At 47.3% G+C, this 14044-nt stretch overlaps 1 protein-coding gene across 2 annotated transcripts in view; it reads right to left on the bottom strand.

Moving 5' to 3' along the window:
- Positions 1 to 14044, bottom strand: part of LOC148144678 (uncharacterized) — a 92637-nt gene that overhangs the window by 17548 nt on the left and 61045 nt on the right. The window contains exons 2-3 of one of the 2 annotated variants that reach the window (XM_087975002.1): positions 11889 to 12140; positions 3895 to 5149 (exon numbers count right to left, since the gene is read on the bottom strand). In XM_087975002.1, the coding sequence (XP_087831128.1) occupies positions 3895 to 4758 (864 nt within the window). In that variant the 5' untranslated portion in view covers positions 4759 to 5149; positions 11889 to 12140. Of the gene's footprint in view, positions 1 to 3356; positions 5150 to 7428; positions 7570 to 11888; positions 12141 to 14044 lie in introns of those variants that run through there. The other variant, XM_087975003.1, reaches the window with a different exon arrangement.

The raw sequence follows: 14044 nt of genomic DNA, 5'->3' as shown, positions 1-14044 counted from the left end.
TCCTGAATCAGCACCTTCAGGAGAATTAGTTAGAGCGGAGTGAGAACAGAGGGGGAAGAGAGTGTGGGATGGTGCTTTCACTTTTGTGGAATAACAGAACACAAGAATATTCCATAGAAAGTAAAATTGCCTGTTCAGAATTTCTACCCTGCACTGACAGTGATGAGCTTTGTAATCTCTCTTTACAGAGTATTTGAAGATCTGAAGACGGAAGTTTCAAAATCAACAGATAAAGGCCTGATGCCTGAAACGTTGACTCTCCTGCTCCTCGGATGCTGCCTGACCTGCTGTGCTTTTCCAGCGCCGCACTTTTCGACTCTGACTCTCCAGCGTCTGCAGTCCTTATTTTGACGTCAATGTCTGACAGTCACTCAATCCATCGGTACCGCAATAATTTTCAACTATGAGTCTGTGAGAAGGAGCAAAGCTTTTTGGTTCCTGTTTGAGTAGGTTTTCAGCATCAGTGGGACTGGATGAGAGACCCTACTGTTGCAGCGCACTGAGTGTGGAGCCTGAAACAGTTATATAGCCTGGGAAGAGGAATTCAGGGTGGGGAGGGGTTCCACACGCGTTTGTGAGCGGCTGAAGCTTCAGCCATGGAGAAACCCGTGGAATCCCGCCCCGTGGAGAAACCATGGAAGTGTGGCACCTGAAGGGTTCCGTTTCCTATCTGCCTCGGGCGGATTCCTCGGATTGGGATTTTTGCAAATGGTGCAGGGACTGCATCTGGCTTGGCCCCACCCATTACCCAGAAACCTTACCCCACCCCTCGTTCCATTGTTGATGTCACTGCGCAGAACTGGTCTTGAGGTTCAGAGTGAAACCCCCTCTCTCTGCGTAACTCTTTATCCTGTGGGGGGGGGGGGGGGGGGGGGCGGAAGTAAATGAACTTTTGTATCTCTTTGCCCCAGGTTTGGGGGTAGGGGGGAGTCCAGAACTAGAGGGCATAGATTTAGGGTGGGGGGAGTGGAAGATTTGTGAGGGACCTAAGGGGCAACCTTTTCACGCAGAGAGTGGTGAGTTTATGGAATGAGCTGCCAGAGGAAGTGGTGAAGGCCGATATAATTATAGCATTTAAAAGGCATCTGGATGGGGATAGGAATAGGAAGGGTTTAGAGGGACATTGGCCAAATTCTGGCAAATGGGTCACTGGGATAAGTTAGAATATCTGGTTGGCATGGACTGAAGGGTTTGTTTCCATGCTGTACAACTCTATTACTTTATTTCTACATAGTCTTGTGAAATTGGTTCTGACTATGAACAGGCCATTCACCCCTACCAACCTGTCCTGAGCTGTGGTTAAACTGCATATAATTCAGTGCAAGTTTCAGAAAGGTTTCAACAGCTCTTTTAAAAAATTTAACATGCTTTCAGACTTCAACTATGTTTCTGAATATATCATTTTAGGTAATCTTAATTGTAAAGATACGCGTATCTAGTGAACACGACCCACACCTCCGGGTGCTGCCAGTAAACTTTACAATGCTGATGAAATGATGCAGTACCTGCACTCACGAAAAATTTACAATTTCTAATGATACTAGCTCCTCATTCACTGCTCCATCTGATACACGACATTGGAAACTCAGTGCAGGAGGCTGCTTTAAAACAAAAACCTCTTGGAGCTCAAAACTTTCAATGAGAGTCTGAGCCTGGCAGTAAGTAAGTTCAGGTAACCTTTATTGTGACCCAACTTTGTTACAGCTTCAGATTCCACCCCCGCACCCCCCTCACCAAATAGGCGTAGAAAAAGTTGCTGTTTTTTTTTTAAATAAGCAGCTCAAGGTCAAAGCGCACACACTGCCACCCCCCTCCACCTCTCTCCTTTACTATTGGTCAGCACCGAGTTGTCCCTTTGTAATTGGGTCCTTGCTACAGCCGTAACCCATAGGAAATACTGCCTCACTCACCAATTTCAACCCATACCTTGTCTCCAACTAAGTTTCTCTCCACGCATTTGCCAGTGGGGGGAGGGCAGTGGAGAGTCGACCAGACTGTTGTAGGTCTGGAGTCACATGTAGGCCAGACCGGGTAAAAGGAGATAGCTGGAATGACTGAGTGAATTCTCTCCCACAACGACAGTTTCCTTCCCTAAAAAGGACGTGAGTGAATCAGATTGGGGTTTCACCACCCCCAACCCCCGAAAATGGTTTCACCGTTAGATTCTGAACTCCAGAACTGTACTCAGTGTTCTAAAAGTGGCCTTACCAACAATTTCAAAATGATGTCCCAACTCCAACATTCAACAGTGTGAACAATGAAGGCAAGTGGGCTAAACAACTCTTAACCACTTTGAATTTGCATCACTGGTAGTCAAAGACCTATGTACCCGAACCACACCCCCATGTCTTTGTTCTACAACATAACCCAGGGCCCTGCCAGTAACTGCTACAAATCCTCCCCCTTTTTTTAAGCAAAATGCAATTCCTCACTTTTATCTATACCTCTTTCGTACACAGACACACTCCACCCAACACTCTCACAGGCGTATACTCCATCACACTCATACATTACCAAGCATGCACACAGGCAAACATATACTCTTAGGCAAACTCTCACACACAAAGTCACATGCGCACACACACACACTCTCTGATGCATGCACAGACGCACACAGGTCTATGGGGTAAATTTGCATTTGCAGATACATTCAATTTTGATCAAAAAAGCACACAATCTGCAGGCAGTCAATCCATGTAATATTTTATAAATTCCTACTTTGGAAATGGAACCAGTCTGATTCAAGAATGAAATATAGACAGAGTCAAACCTCACATCTTTCATATACTGAGCTGAGATGTCACTGATTTCTATAAAACCTTAAGTCATCTCAAGAATGCGACTCAAAAGTACTTCTGAGCTTTACATATTAATGAACCAAAACCCGCAACCCATTCTAGAAGATGAAAGAGTAAACCACAATCTTGATTTGTTCTATATATCCTATCAGTAGTATGACACTTTGATCGGTTGCTACATGTTCCTGCTCCATAGCTACCCGATGAAGGACCAGCACTCCGAAAGCTAGTGCTTCCAAATAAATCTGTTGGATGATATCACACAGCACCAGGTTTTTTTCACTTTATCCACTCCAGTCCAACACCGGCACTTCCACATGGTTTCCAGTGAACACAGCCCACAGCCCCTGGTGCTGCCAGGAAACTTTACAATGCCGATGACATGGCGCACTCTGCACTCCTGAAAAAATTCTAACAATACTGGCTGCTCATTCACTGCTCCATCTGATACATGACATTGGAAACTTAGTGCAGGAGGCTGAAAGAAATGAGCAGCTTTAAAACAAAAACCTCTTGGAGCTCAAAGCCTTCAATGAGAGTCTGAGCCAGGGGTTAAGTTCAGGTAACCTTTATTGTGACCCAACTTTGTTACTGCTTCAGATTCTCCCCAGCAAACAAGCAGAGAAAACATAGCAGATTTTTAAAAAAACAACTCAAGATCAAAGTGCACACAGACACCACGCCCCCCCGCCCCCCTTCTTTAATATTGGTCAGCACGGAGTCGTCTCTTTGTAATTGGATCCTTGGTACAACCGTAACCCAGAGGGAGTATTGCCTCACTCAGCAATTTCAACCCATACTCTGTATCCAAGTAAGTTCCTCCTCACCCATTTGCCACACTGCTGTGCGTCTGGAGTTACGTACAGGCCAGACCGGGTAAAGGATGCAGCTGGGACGACTGAGTGAATCAAATGGGGGTTTCTTCCACCCCCACAATGGTTTCACCGTTAGATTCTGAACTCCAGATTTCTGACCAAATTCCAATTCCACCATCTGTCGCAGTGGGAACTGAACACAGGACTCCCTGCAACTGGGTTGATGGTCCAGTCGATAATGGCACTCGGCCGTCACTCCTTCAATCCCCCTGCGATGGCACGTGAACTCGCTGGTGGCTCCGGAGGTGGGAGGAGCGGGTGAAGCCCTTCCCGCATTTGGGGCAGCTGAAGGGCCTCTCCCCCGTGTGGATCCGCCGGTGGGTCAGCAGGTTGGAGGCCCGGGCAAAGCTTTTCCCACACTCGGGGCAGCTGAAGGGCCTCTCCCCCGTGTGGACTCGCCGGTGCTTAACCAGGGCAGAGGAATCGCTGAAGGCCTTCCCGCACTCGGGGCAGCTGAAGGGCTTCTGCCCCGTGTGGACCCTTTGGTGCTTCAGCAGGTCGGAGGAATCGCTGAAGCCCTTCCCGCACTCGGGGCAACTGAAGGGCCTCTCCCCGGTGTGGACACGCTGATGCTTCAGCAGGTCCGAGGAATAGCAGAAGGCCTTCCCACATTCAGGGCAGCTGAAGGGCTTCTCCCCCGTGTGGACCCGCTGGTGTGTACGCAAGTTGCCCACCTGACTGAATCCCTTCCCGCACTCGGGGCAGGAGAACGGCCTCTCCCCAGTGTGGATCCGTCGGTGGGTCAGCAGGAGGGACACCTGTGTAAAGGTCTTCCCGCACTCAGGGCAGCTGAAGGGCCTCTCCCCTGTGTGGACCCGCCGGTGCTTCAGCAGGATGGAGGAATTGCTAAAGATCTTCCCGCACTCAGTGCAGGGGAACGGCCTCTCCCCTGTGTGGACCTGCTGGTGGGCCTGCAGGGCGGAGGAATTGCTGAAGGCCTTCCAGCACTCAGGGCAGGAGAACGGCCTCTCTCCGGTGTGACTGCGCCGATGAATCTCCAGGGCAGACAGGGCACGGAAGCCTTTCCCACAGTCACCACACTTCCATGGTTTCTCCACAGTGCGGGATTTCTCAGGTTTCTCCATGGCCGAAGCTTCAGCCACGCACAAACACGTCGTGAATTCCTCTTTCCAGGCCGTATAGCTGCTACACGCACCTCATTCAGTGCGCTGCAACAATTGGGTCTCTCATCCAGTTCCACAGATGCTGAAAACATACTCAAACGGGAACCAAAAAGCTTTCCTCCTTCTCACAGACTCATAGTTGAAAACCGTTGTGGTCCCGATGGACTGAGTGACTGTCAGACATTGACATCAAAGTGAAGACTGTAGACGCTGGACAGTCAGTGTTGAAAAGTGCAGCGCTGGAAAAGCACAGCAGGTCAGGCAGCATCCGAGGAGCAGGAAAGTCAACTTTTCGGGCATAAGCCCTTCAACTATTGATCTTGAAACTCCCGTCTTTGAATCTTCAAATACTCTGTCAAAAGAAAGAGATTACAAAGGTCATCACTGTCACTGCAGGGTAGAAATTCTGAACAAGCAATTCTACCTTCTACGGAATACTTTTTTTTATTCCACAAAACTGAAAGCACCATCTCACTCCGCTCTAACTAATTCTCCTGAAGGATCTTCCAGGGGCTGAAAAGCAAAAACGTCAAGACTGACATCTCTCTGCATTTTGGATAATTCCACCTGGAAGTGAATAGCTTTCACAACACTGGGATCCTGCTGAGAGTGAGCAGGTCTGATTTGGGGAAGCAAAAAAAAAAGTGCCAATTCAGGGTGAACCTGCAATCAGCTTCTTGAGGAAGAACCAGACACAAAATGGTTAATGACCCGGGAAGGGCGGAGCAAAATGAGACAGAGGTATTAACACCGACACCAGAGAAAAACTGAACATACAGATGTGGCAAACATCATTGGAAAGCCAGGGTCATAGAGACATACAGCACAGAAACACCCTTTGGTCCAACACGCCTGTACCAAACAGTACAAAGAGATCTGGGTGTTCTTGTACACCAGCCAATGAAGGTAAGCATGCAGGTACAGCAGGTAGTGAAGGCGGCTAATAGCATGCTGGCCTTCATAACAAGAGGGATTGAGTATAGAAGCAAAGAGGTTCTTCTGCAGCTGTACAGGGCCCTGGAGAGACCACACCTGGAGTATTGTGTGCAGTTCTGGTCTCCAAATTTGAGCAAAGACATTCTGGCTATTGAGGGAGTGTAGCATAGGTTCACGAGGTCAATTCCTGGAATGGCGGGACTCCCTTACGCTGAAAGACTGGAGCGACTGGGCTTGTATACCCTTGAGTTTAGAAGACTGAGAGGGGATCTGATTGAGACATAAGATTATTAAAGGATTGGACACTCTGGAGACAGGAAACATGCTTCCGCTGATGGGTGAGTGCCGAACCAGAGGACACAGCTTAAAAATACAGGATAGACCATTTAGGATAGAGATGAGGAGAAACTTCTTCACCCAGAGAGTGGTGGCTGTGTGGAATGTTCTGCCCCAGAGTGCAGTGGAGGTCCAGTCTCTGGATTCATTTAAGAAAAAGTTGGATAGAGCTCTCAAGGACAGTGGAATCAAGGGTTATGGAGATAAGGCAGAAACAGGATACTGATTAAGGATGATCAGCAATGATCATATTGAATGGTGGTGCAGGCTTGAAGGGCAGAATGGCCTACTCCTGCACCTATTGTCTATATTCCAAATCAATCATATCCCATTTGCCAGCATTAGCCCATATTCCTTTAAACCCTTCCTATTCATATACCCATTCAGATGCCTTTTTAAATGTTGTAATTGTACCAGCCTCCACCACTTCCTCTGGAAGCTAATTCCTTACACGTACCATCCTCTGGGTGAATACATTGCCCTTTTGGTCAGTTTTACACCTGCCCCTCTCCCCCACCCTGAACCAATTACCCTCCCATTCTGGACTCCCCCACCCCAGGGAAAAGACCTTGCCTATTTACCCTATTCCACGCTCTTCATGATTTTATAAACCTCTATAAGGTCACACTTCAGCCTCCGATGCTCCGGTGAAAACAGCCCCAGACTGTTCAGCCTCTTTCTATAGCACAAATCCTCCAACCCTGGCAACATTCTAGCAAATCTTTTCTGAACCCTTTCATGTTTACAACATCCTTCCAATAGGAGGGAGACACAATATTGCAGAAGTGGCTGTGGTTCTGTTGGACAATGGCAATTTAATTCCAAAGTGAATTCCTGGTGTTCGCCCTTTTCTCTTGTCTACAAACTGAAACTAACATCAACAAGCCAATGCTTTCCTGGTCACTGCCATCTTGGAAGCACCCACATTCTGTTCCAGTGCCACAGATTATCACATTAATTCACCTCAAATTCACAGCCCATCTAAGTGTTTTTTTTTCCCTGGACCTCTCTCCCACTTCCTTTTCCTGTTTTAAGGGTACACAGACCAAGCTCAGGGCCAGGTCTCCCAGAGTGAAATGAGGAAATTCTAATTGACACAAAGGCTGCCCCAAGGTTGGAATTCTCTCCCGGAAATGACAGCGGGCGGTGCCTTCACTAAGATGGCCGCCCGCGATGCCGGCCCAAAGACAACTTCCGCCTGACCTTCACAAAGATGGCCGCCGGTTGCCCGGGCAACCCGAGAGCGCCTTTGCCGGTGAAGTAAACACTGGGCCTGTGGGGCTTTTATTGGAGGCCGCAGGTCTCCCCCGAGGAGTTTATAACACCCCCCCCACCTCCTCCCGCGGTTTCCAATCCTACCCTGTCTCACTGTCTCCTCTCCCCGGGGTCTTGGCGCTCGGTCCTGGCGACCTCCCCGGGATGTTCCTGAGTTCTGAAGAAGGATCTCCGGACCCGAAACGCGCTGCTGGACCTGCTCAGCCTTTCCCAGCGGTTTTTGTCTTTGTCCCTGCGGCCACTGCCGCCATCCCGCTGCGGGAGCTACACTGCGCATGCGCCCACACGTATTGGGGCGGGGTCCTGATGAGTGACGTCATCGTAACTTCAGGGGGCGTGGTTGAGAGAGTCCTTCACGAATTCGGAAACAATAGGGGGCGGGGCGATAGTTTTGCCCGCCCCCAGCCCCCTGAAGGTTGGGTTTCTTTTGGGTTCGAACGTAGTTTTTTTATTCAATATTCAGCCTGTTCAGAAGTGAGTAGAATGGGTTCTTTCTTGATTATAATGTTTTATTAAAATGTCTCTTGATTAAATTTTAAAAGTATAAGTGATAAGTGCTAACTTAGCGTGGAGCACTTTTTAAGAGCAAAAAGACAGTGTAATCTTCTGGGTGTGTAGATTTTGGATGAGCAAAGATGGCCTTTGGTATAGTGATATGCCCTTCCTGTCGGAAATGGGAGATTAGGGAGAGTTTCCACATTACTGAGGATTGCCTGCAGCAAGTGTCCTTGGTCATGAATCCTATCAGGTCGACTGGATCTGTTGGAGCGACAGTTCGAGGCAATGAGGAATTTACAAGAGCTAGGGGGTGTGATAAATAGTTATAGGAAGGGAGAAAAGCTGCAGATACAGTCAGATAGATGGAGTAACACCAGGAAAGGTAGGAGAGGTAAACAGGTAATGCAGGAATCTTCTGTGGCTATCCCCGTTTCAAACAAGTATGCTGTTTTGGAAAATGTATGGGGTGATGGACTCCCAGGGGAATGTAGCATGAACAGCCAAGTTTCTGGTATTGAGACATGCTCTAATGTAATGAGGGGTATGCTGGGGTCCAAGTGTTCGATTGTGACAGGGGACCCTCTAGTCAGATGCACAGACAGACATTTCTGCAGCCAGCAGCGAGTAATCAGAATGGTGTGTTGCCTCCCTCATGCCAGGATCAAGGATGTCTCAGAGAGGGTGCAGAATGTTCCGAAAGGGGAGAGGTACAAGCAGGTGGTCATTGTACACACTGGAACAAACGATATCGGAAGGCAAAAAGATGAGATTCTGAAGGGTCAAAGAAAATTAGGCAGGAATTGAAATAAGAAGGTCCTCAAGGGTCGTAATATCTGGGTTACTCTCGGTGCTATGAGCTAGTGAGGGTAGGAATAGGAGGATAGAGAAGATGAATGTATGACTGAGGAGCTTGTGCAGGGGAGAAGGGCTCACGTTTTTGGATTGTTGGAATCTCTTCTGGGGTAGATGTGACCTGTACAAGAAGGATGGATTGCACCTGAATTGGAAGGGGACTAATATACTGACAGGGAGATTTGTGAGAGCTGCTCAGGAGGTTTTAAACTAGTAAGGTGGGAATAGTGAGGAAAGAGATCAATCTGAGACTGGTACGATTGGGAAAAGCAGTCAAGCAGTCAGGGTAGGCAAGGACAAAGCAGAGAACAAGTTAGGATTGATAAATTAAATTGCATTTACTTCAATGCAAGAGGCCTAACATGGAATGCAGATGAAGTCAGGGCATGGGATATCATAGTAATCACAGAAACGCTGGCTCAGGGATGGAAGGGACTGGCACCTTAATGTTCCACAATACAAATGCTATAGGAAGGATAGAAAAGGGGGCAAGCGAGGTGGGGAGTGGTTTTTGATAAGGGTTGGTATTACAGTTGTATTTAAGCAGGATATTCTTGGGAATACATCCAGGAAAGGTATTTGGGTGGAACTGAGAAATAAGAAAGGGATAATCACCTTATTGGGATGGTATTATAGACCCCCCCGCCCCTAAGAGTCAGCGGGAAATTGAGAAACAGATTTGTAAGGAGATTTCAGTTATCAGTAAGAATAATATGGTGGTTATGGTGGGGGACTTTACATCTTTGCCCCCTCACACTAAACTAATGTTCTCTAGTTCTCGACTCTCCCACAACAGGAAAAGACTTTGTCTAATTTACCCTGTCCATGATTTTATAAACTTCTACAAAGTTACCCCTTAGCCTCTGATGCTCCAGAGAAATCAGCTCCATCCTCTTCAGCCTCTCCCTATAGCTCAAACTCTCCAACTCTGGCAACATCCTTTTTCATCTTTTCTGAACCCTTTCAAGTTTCACAACATCCTTCCAAAAGGAAGGAGACCAGAAAATCTACCCTCCACCACCACCCTCTGTCTTCTACCTTTGAGCAAGTCCTCCTTGTGTTCCATGAGATCTAACCTCGAACACCTTACTGAAGTCCACATAGATCACGCCCACTGCTCTATCCTCATCAATCCTCTTTGTTACTTCTTCAAAAAACTCAATCAAGTTTGTGAGACATGATTTCCCATGCACAAAGCCATGTTGACTATCCCTAATCAGTCCTTGCCTTTCCAAATGTATAAATACTGTCCCTCAGGATTCCTTCCAACAACTTGCCCACCACCGATATCAGGCTTATTGGTCTATAGTTACCTGGCTGGTCCTTACTGCCCTTCTTAAACAGTGGCACTACGTTAGCCAACCTCAGTCTTCTGGCACCTCACTTGTGCCTATCAATGATACAAATATCTCAGCAACTTCCCTCGCTTCCCAAAGAGTTCTAGGGTACACATGATCAGGTCCTGGGGATTTATGCATTTCAAGACATCCAGCACCACATCCTCTGTAATATGAACATTTTTCAAGATGTCACCATCTATTTGACAACATTCTATATCTTCCATGTCCTTCTCCACAGTAAACACTGATGCAAAATACTCGTTTAGTATCTCCCCCATCTCCTGCGGATCCACAGAAAGGCCACCTTGCTGATCTTGGAGGGGCCCTATTCTCCCTCTAGTTACCCTTTTGCCCTTAATATATTTGTAAAAACCCTTTGGATTCTCCTTCACCATATTTGCCAAAGCCATGTCTTTTTGCCCTCCAGGAGTACAGGAGTTGGGAGGTCGTGTTTCTGCTCCTCTGTCCGATGGTCTCTTGCTGTCCTGGACACAGAGTGAGAATTGGGAGCAGGAGTAGGCTATTTGGTCTTTTGTGCCTGCACCAGCATTGAACAGATCATAAATGGATATGGTTCTCCCTACATAGCGGTGCAGAGGCTGGGACTACTTTCACTTGAGCATAGGTGCCCTTAGAGGTTTATAAAATCATGAGGGGTATAGGTGAGGTGAAGATTTAAAATACATTTGGAGAAGTACATGAATAGGAAAGGTTCGGAGGGGTACGGGCCAAACACAGGCAGGTGGGACTAGTTTAGTTTGCGAATATAGTCAGCATGGACTAGTTGGGCTGAAGAGTCTGTTTCTGTGCTCGGCGAAAGTGAGAACTGCAGATGCTGGAGATCAGAGCCACGATTAGTGTGGTGCTGGAAAAGCACAGCAGGTCAGGCAGCATCCAAGGAGCAGGAAAATCAACATTTCGGGCAGAAGGGGCTCCTGCCCAAAGTGTCGATTTTCCTGCTCCTCGGATGCTGCTTGACCTGCTGTGCTTTTCCAGCACCACTCTAATCGTGTTTCTGTGCTGTCTGACTTGAACAGTTCTGTCCTCGTCTTAAAACCATTTTCTTGCCTTCCCCCATAACCATCCACTTCAGAGACCCGGGTTCAATTCCCGCCTCAGGTGACTCTGTGTGGAGTTTGCACGTTCTCCCGGTGTCTGCGTGGGTTTCCTCCCACAATCCAAAAATGTGCTGGTTAGGTGAATTGGCCATGCTAAATTGCCCATAGTGTTAGGTGAAGGGGTAAATGTAGGGGAATGGGTCTGGGTGGGTTGCGCTTCAGCGGGTCAGTGTGGACTTATTGGGCTGAAGGACCTGTTTCCACACTGTAAGTAATCTAATCTAACTGCAGGAAGGCATCCCCACTTCTGAACTCAATTCCACTTGCTAATATACCACTTGCCTTGCTGATCGCTTGCTGCACCCGTCTGACAACTGGCAGTGACTGGTGTAGAAGGACGCTGAGACCCATTTGTCCATCCACACATCATTCTTGAAGAAGGGCTCGTGTCTGAAACATCAACTCTCTTGCTCCTCGGATGCTGTCTGACCTGCTGTGCTTTTCCAGCACCACACTTTTCGACTGATCTGCAGTCCTCACTTTCTCCACATTCCAATGTATCACCATTTAAATAATGCACCTCCTTTGTGCATTTTTTTGTATCACAACAAAGGCTATAACTTCACACGGTGGTACTGCAGTTGCCATATGTTTGCCAATTGAGACACAGACCAACATTGCACAAGTATCCCCTCTCTGAATTTGCTCTTTCCTTTCAGTTTCTGCAAGTCAACAATTGAACCCCAGCATGAAAAAGAAATGGAAGCATTGGGCGAGAAAAAAGGGCCATACTCACAGATATTGAATGGAGGAAAAATGTTGCAGTCTGGGAGTAAAGTTCATTCTTCATTCAGAGAGAGAGAGAGGAGCAGAAGCAGAAGCTCAAGGTCCAACTTCCGCATTCAGACAATACGGCGGCTCTGATTGGCAGGAGGACCCGCCTCCTTTCGGTCCTCCAGGGCATCCTATTGGTTCTTCAAAAGAAGGTCGCGTGCCCTTTCAAGCACGTGCAGTGCTTGCTGACACCGAAGATCATGCTCAGTATTCCCTGTGGAGATGCTACTGTTACTGACAGATTTTAAGTGTCCAAATGCCAATAGGAGTTCAAAAGTTAATTTTTTATTCCCCCTGTGGTTCAACATTGTATTTTTTTTGCATTTTAATGGCTATTCAACTTTTGTATGTCTTTTCCCCAGGGTAGGGAGAGTTCAGAACTAGAGGGCATAGATTTAGGGTGAGACCAGAAAGATTTATGAGGGACCTAAGGGGCAACCTTTTAACACAGAGAGTGGTGTGTGTATGGAATGAGCTGCCAAAGGAAGTGATGATGGCTGGTACAATTACAACATTTAAAAGGCATCGGGATGGGTATATGAAAAGAAGAATTTATGGGATATGGGGCAAATGCATCACTACATTAATTTAGGATATCTGGTCGGCATGAACTGAAGGGTTTGTTTCCCGCTCTGTGACTATTTTTACATAGTTGGAACCAATTTCACAAAACAAGGAATAAGCCATACACCCCTTCCAGCCTGTCCTGAGCTGTGGCCTCACTGCACATTTTTTAGTTCAAGTTTCAGAAAGATTTCAGCAGCTCTTGTAAAAAAAATTGAACATGCTTTCAGACTTCAACTATGTTTCTGAATATATCATTGTAGCTATTCTCAAATGTTTAAAATCAGCCCTTTCAGAACGTCATTTAAATGCAGAGGTTTTCTGACAATAGGTGTGAATTCTGTCTGGGTCCCAATGTCGAATCAGACTGACACGCTTGTTAGAAAAGCTCTGCAGTTAAATTACATTCTGGGATTAACATATCAAAGAACAGAAGCCAATTCTAAACGATGAAATATTTAATCTAAAATTGTTTAATGAATCACATCTCCATGACACTCGACTGCTTTGACTATAAATTCTATGATCACGATCTTATTCTCCACAACCACCGAATGAAGGAGCAGCACTCTGAAAAGCTTGTGCTTCCAAACAAACCTGTTGGACTATAACCTGGTGTTGAAAAATTTTTAACTTTATCCACCCCAGTCCAACACCAGCACTTCCACATCGTTTCTAGTGAACACAGCCCACACCTCCTGGTGCTGCCAGGAAACTTTACAATGCTAATGAAATAATGCAGTACCTGTACTCACAAAAAAATTACCATTTCTAACAATAATAGCTTCTTATTCACTGCTCCGTCTGATACACTACACTGGAAACTTAGTGCAGGAGGCTACAAGAAGTAAGCAGCTTTAAAACAAAAACCTCCTGGAGCTCAATAAGAGTCTTTCATTAAGAGTCTGAGCCCAGCGGTAAGTTACAGCTTCAGATCCGAGGAGAAAGTGAGGTCTGCAGATGCTGGAGATCAAAGTTGAAACTTTATTGCTGGAACAGCACAGCAGGTCAGGCAGCATCCAGGGAACAGGAGATTCGACGTTTCGGGCACAGGCCCTTCTTCAGGAATGAGCAGAGAGTGTTCAGCAGGAGAAGATAAAAGGTAGGGAGGAGGGACTTGGAGGAGGGGAGTTGGAAATGTGATAGGTGGAAAGAGGTCAAGGTGAGGGTGATAGGTCGGAGTAGGGTGGAGGCGGAGAGGTCAAGAAGAAGACTGCAGGTCAGGAAGGCGGTGCCGGGCTGGAAGGATCCGGCTGAGACAGGGTGGGGGGAGGGGGGATGAAGAAACTGGTGAAGTCCAAGTTCATCCCCTGCGGTTGGAGGGTTCCCAGTCGGAAGATAAGACGCTCCTCCTCCGACCGTCGGGTTGTTGTGGTTTGGCGGTGGATGAGTCCAATGACCTGCATATCCTCGGTGGAGTGGGAGGGGGAGTTGAAATGCTGTGCCACAGGTTGGTTGGGTTGGTTCGTCCGGGTGGCCCAGAGGTGCTCTCTGAATCGCTCCGCAAGTAGGCGGCCTGTCTCCCCAATATAGAGGAGGCCACACCGGCTGCAG

This window comes from Chiloscyllium plagiosum, unplaced genomic scaffold (genome assembly GCF_037043375.1).
Source record: "Chiloscyllium plagiosum isolate Xiang-an unplaced genomic scaffold, Cpla_swu_hap1 HiC_scaffold_27, whole genome shotgun sequence".
In the NCBI taxonomy this organism is placed as follows: Eukaryota; Metazoa; Chordata; class Chondrichthyes; order Orectolobiformes; family Hemiscylliidae; genus Chiloscyllium; species Chiloscyllium plagiosum.
Note: the sequence above shows the minus strand (reverse complement) of the source record. Positions and strands in the feature narration are given on the sequence as shown.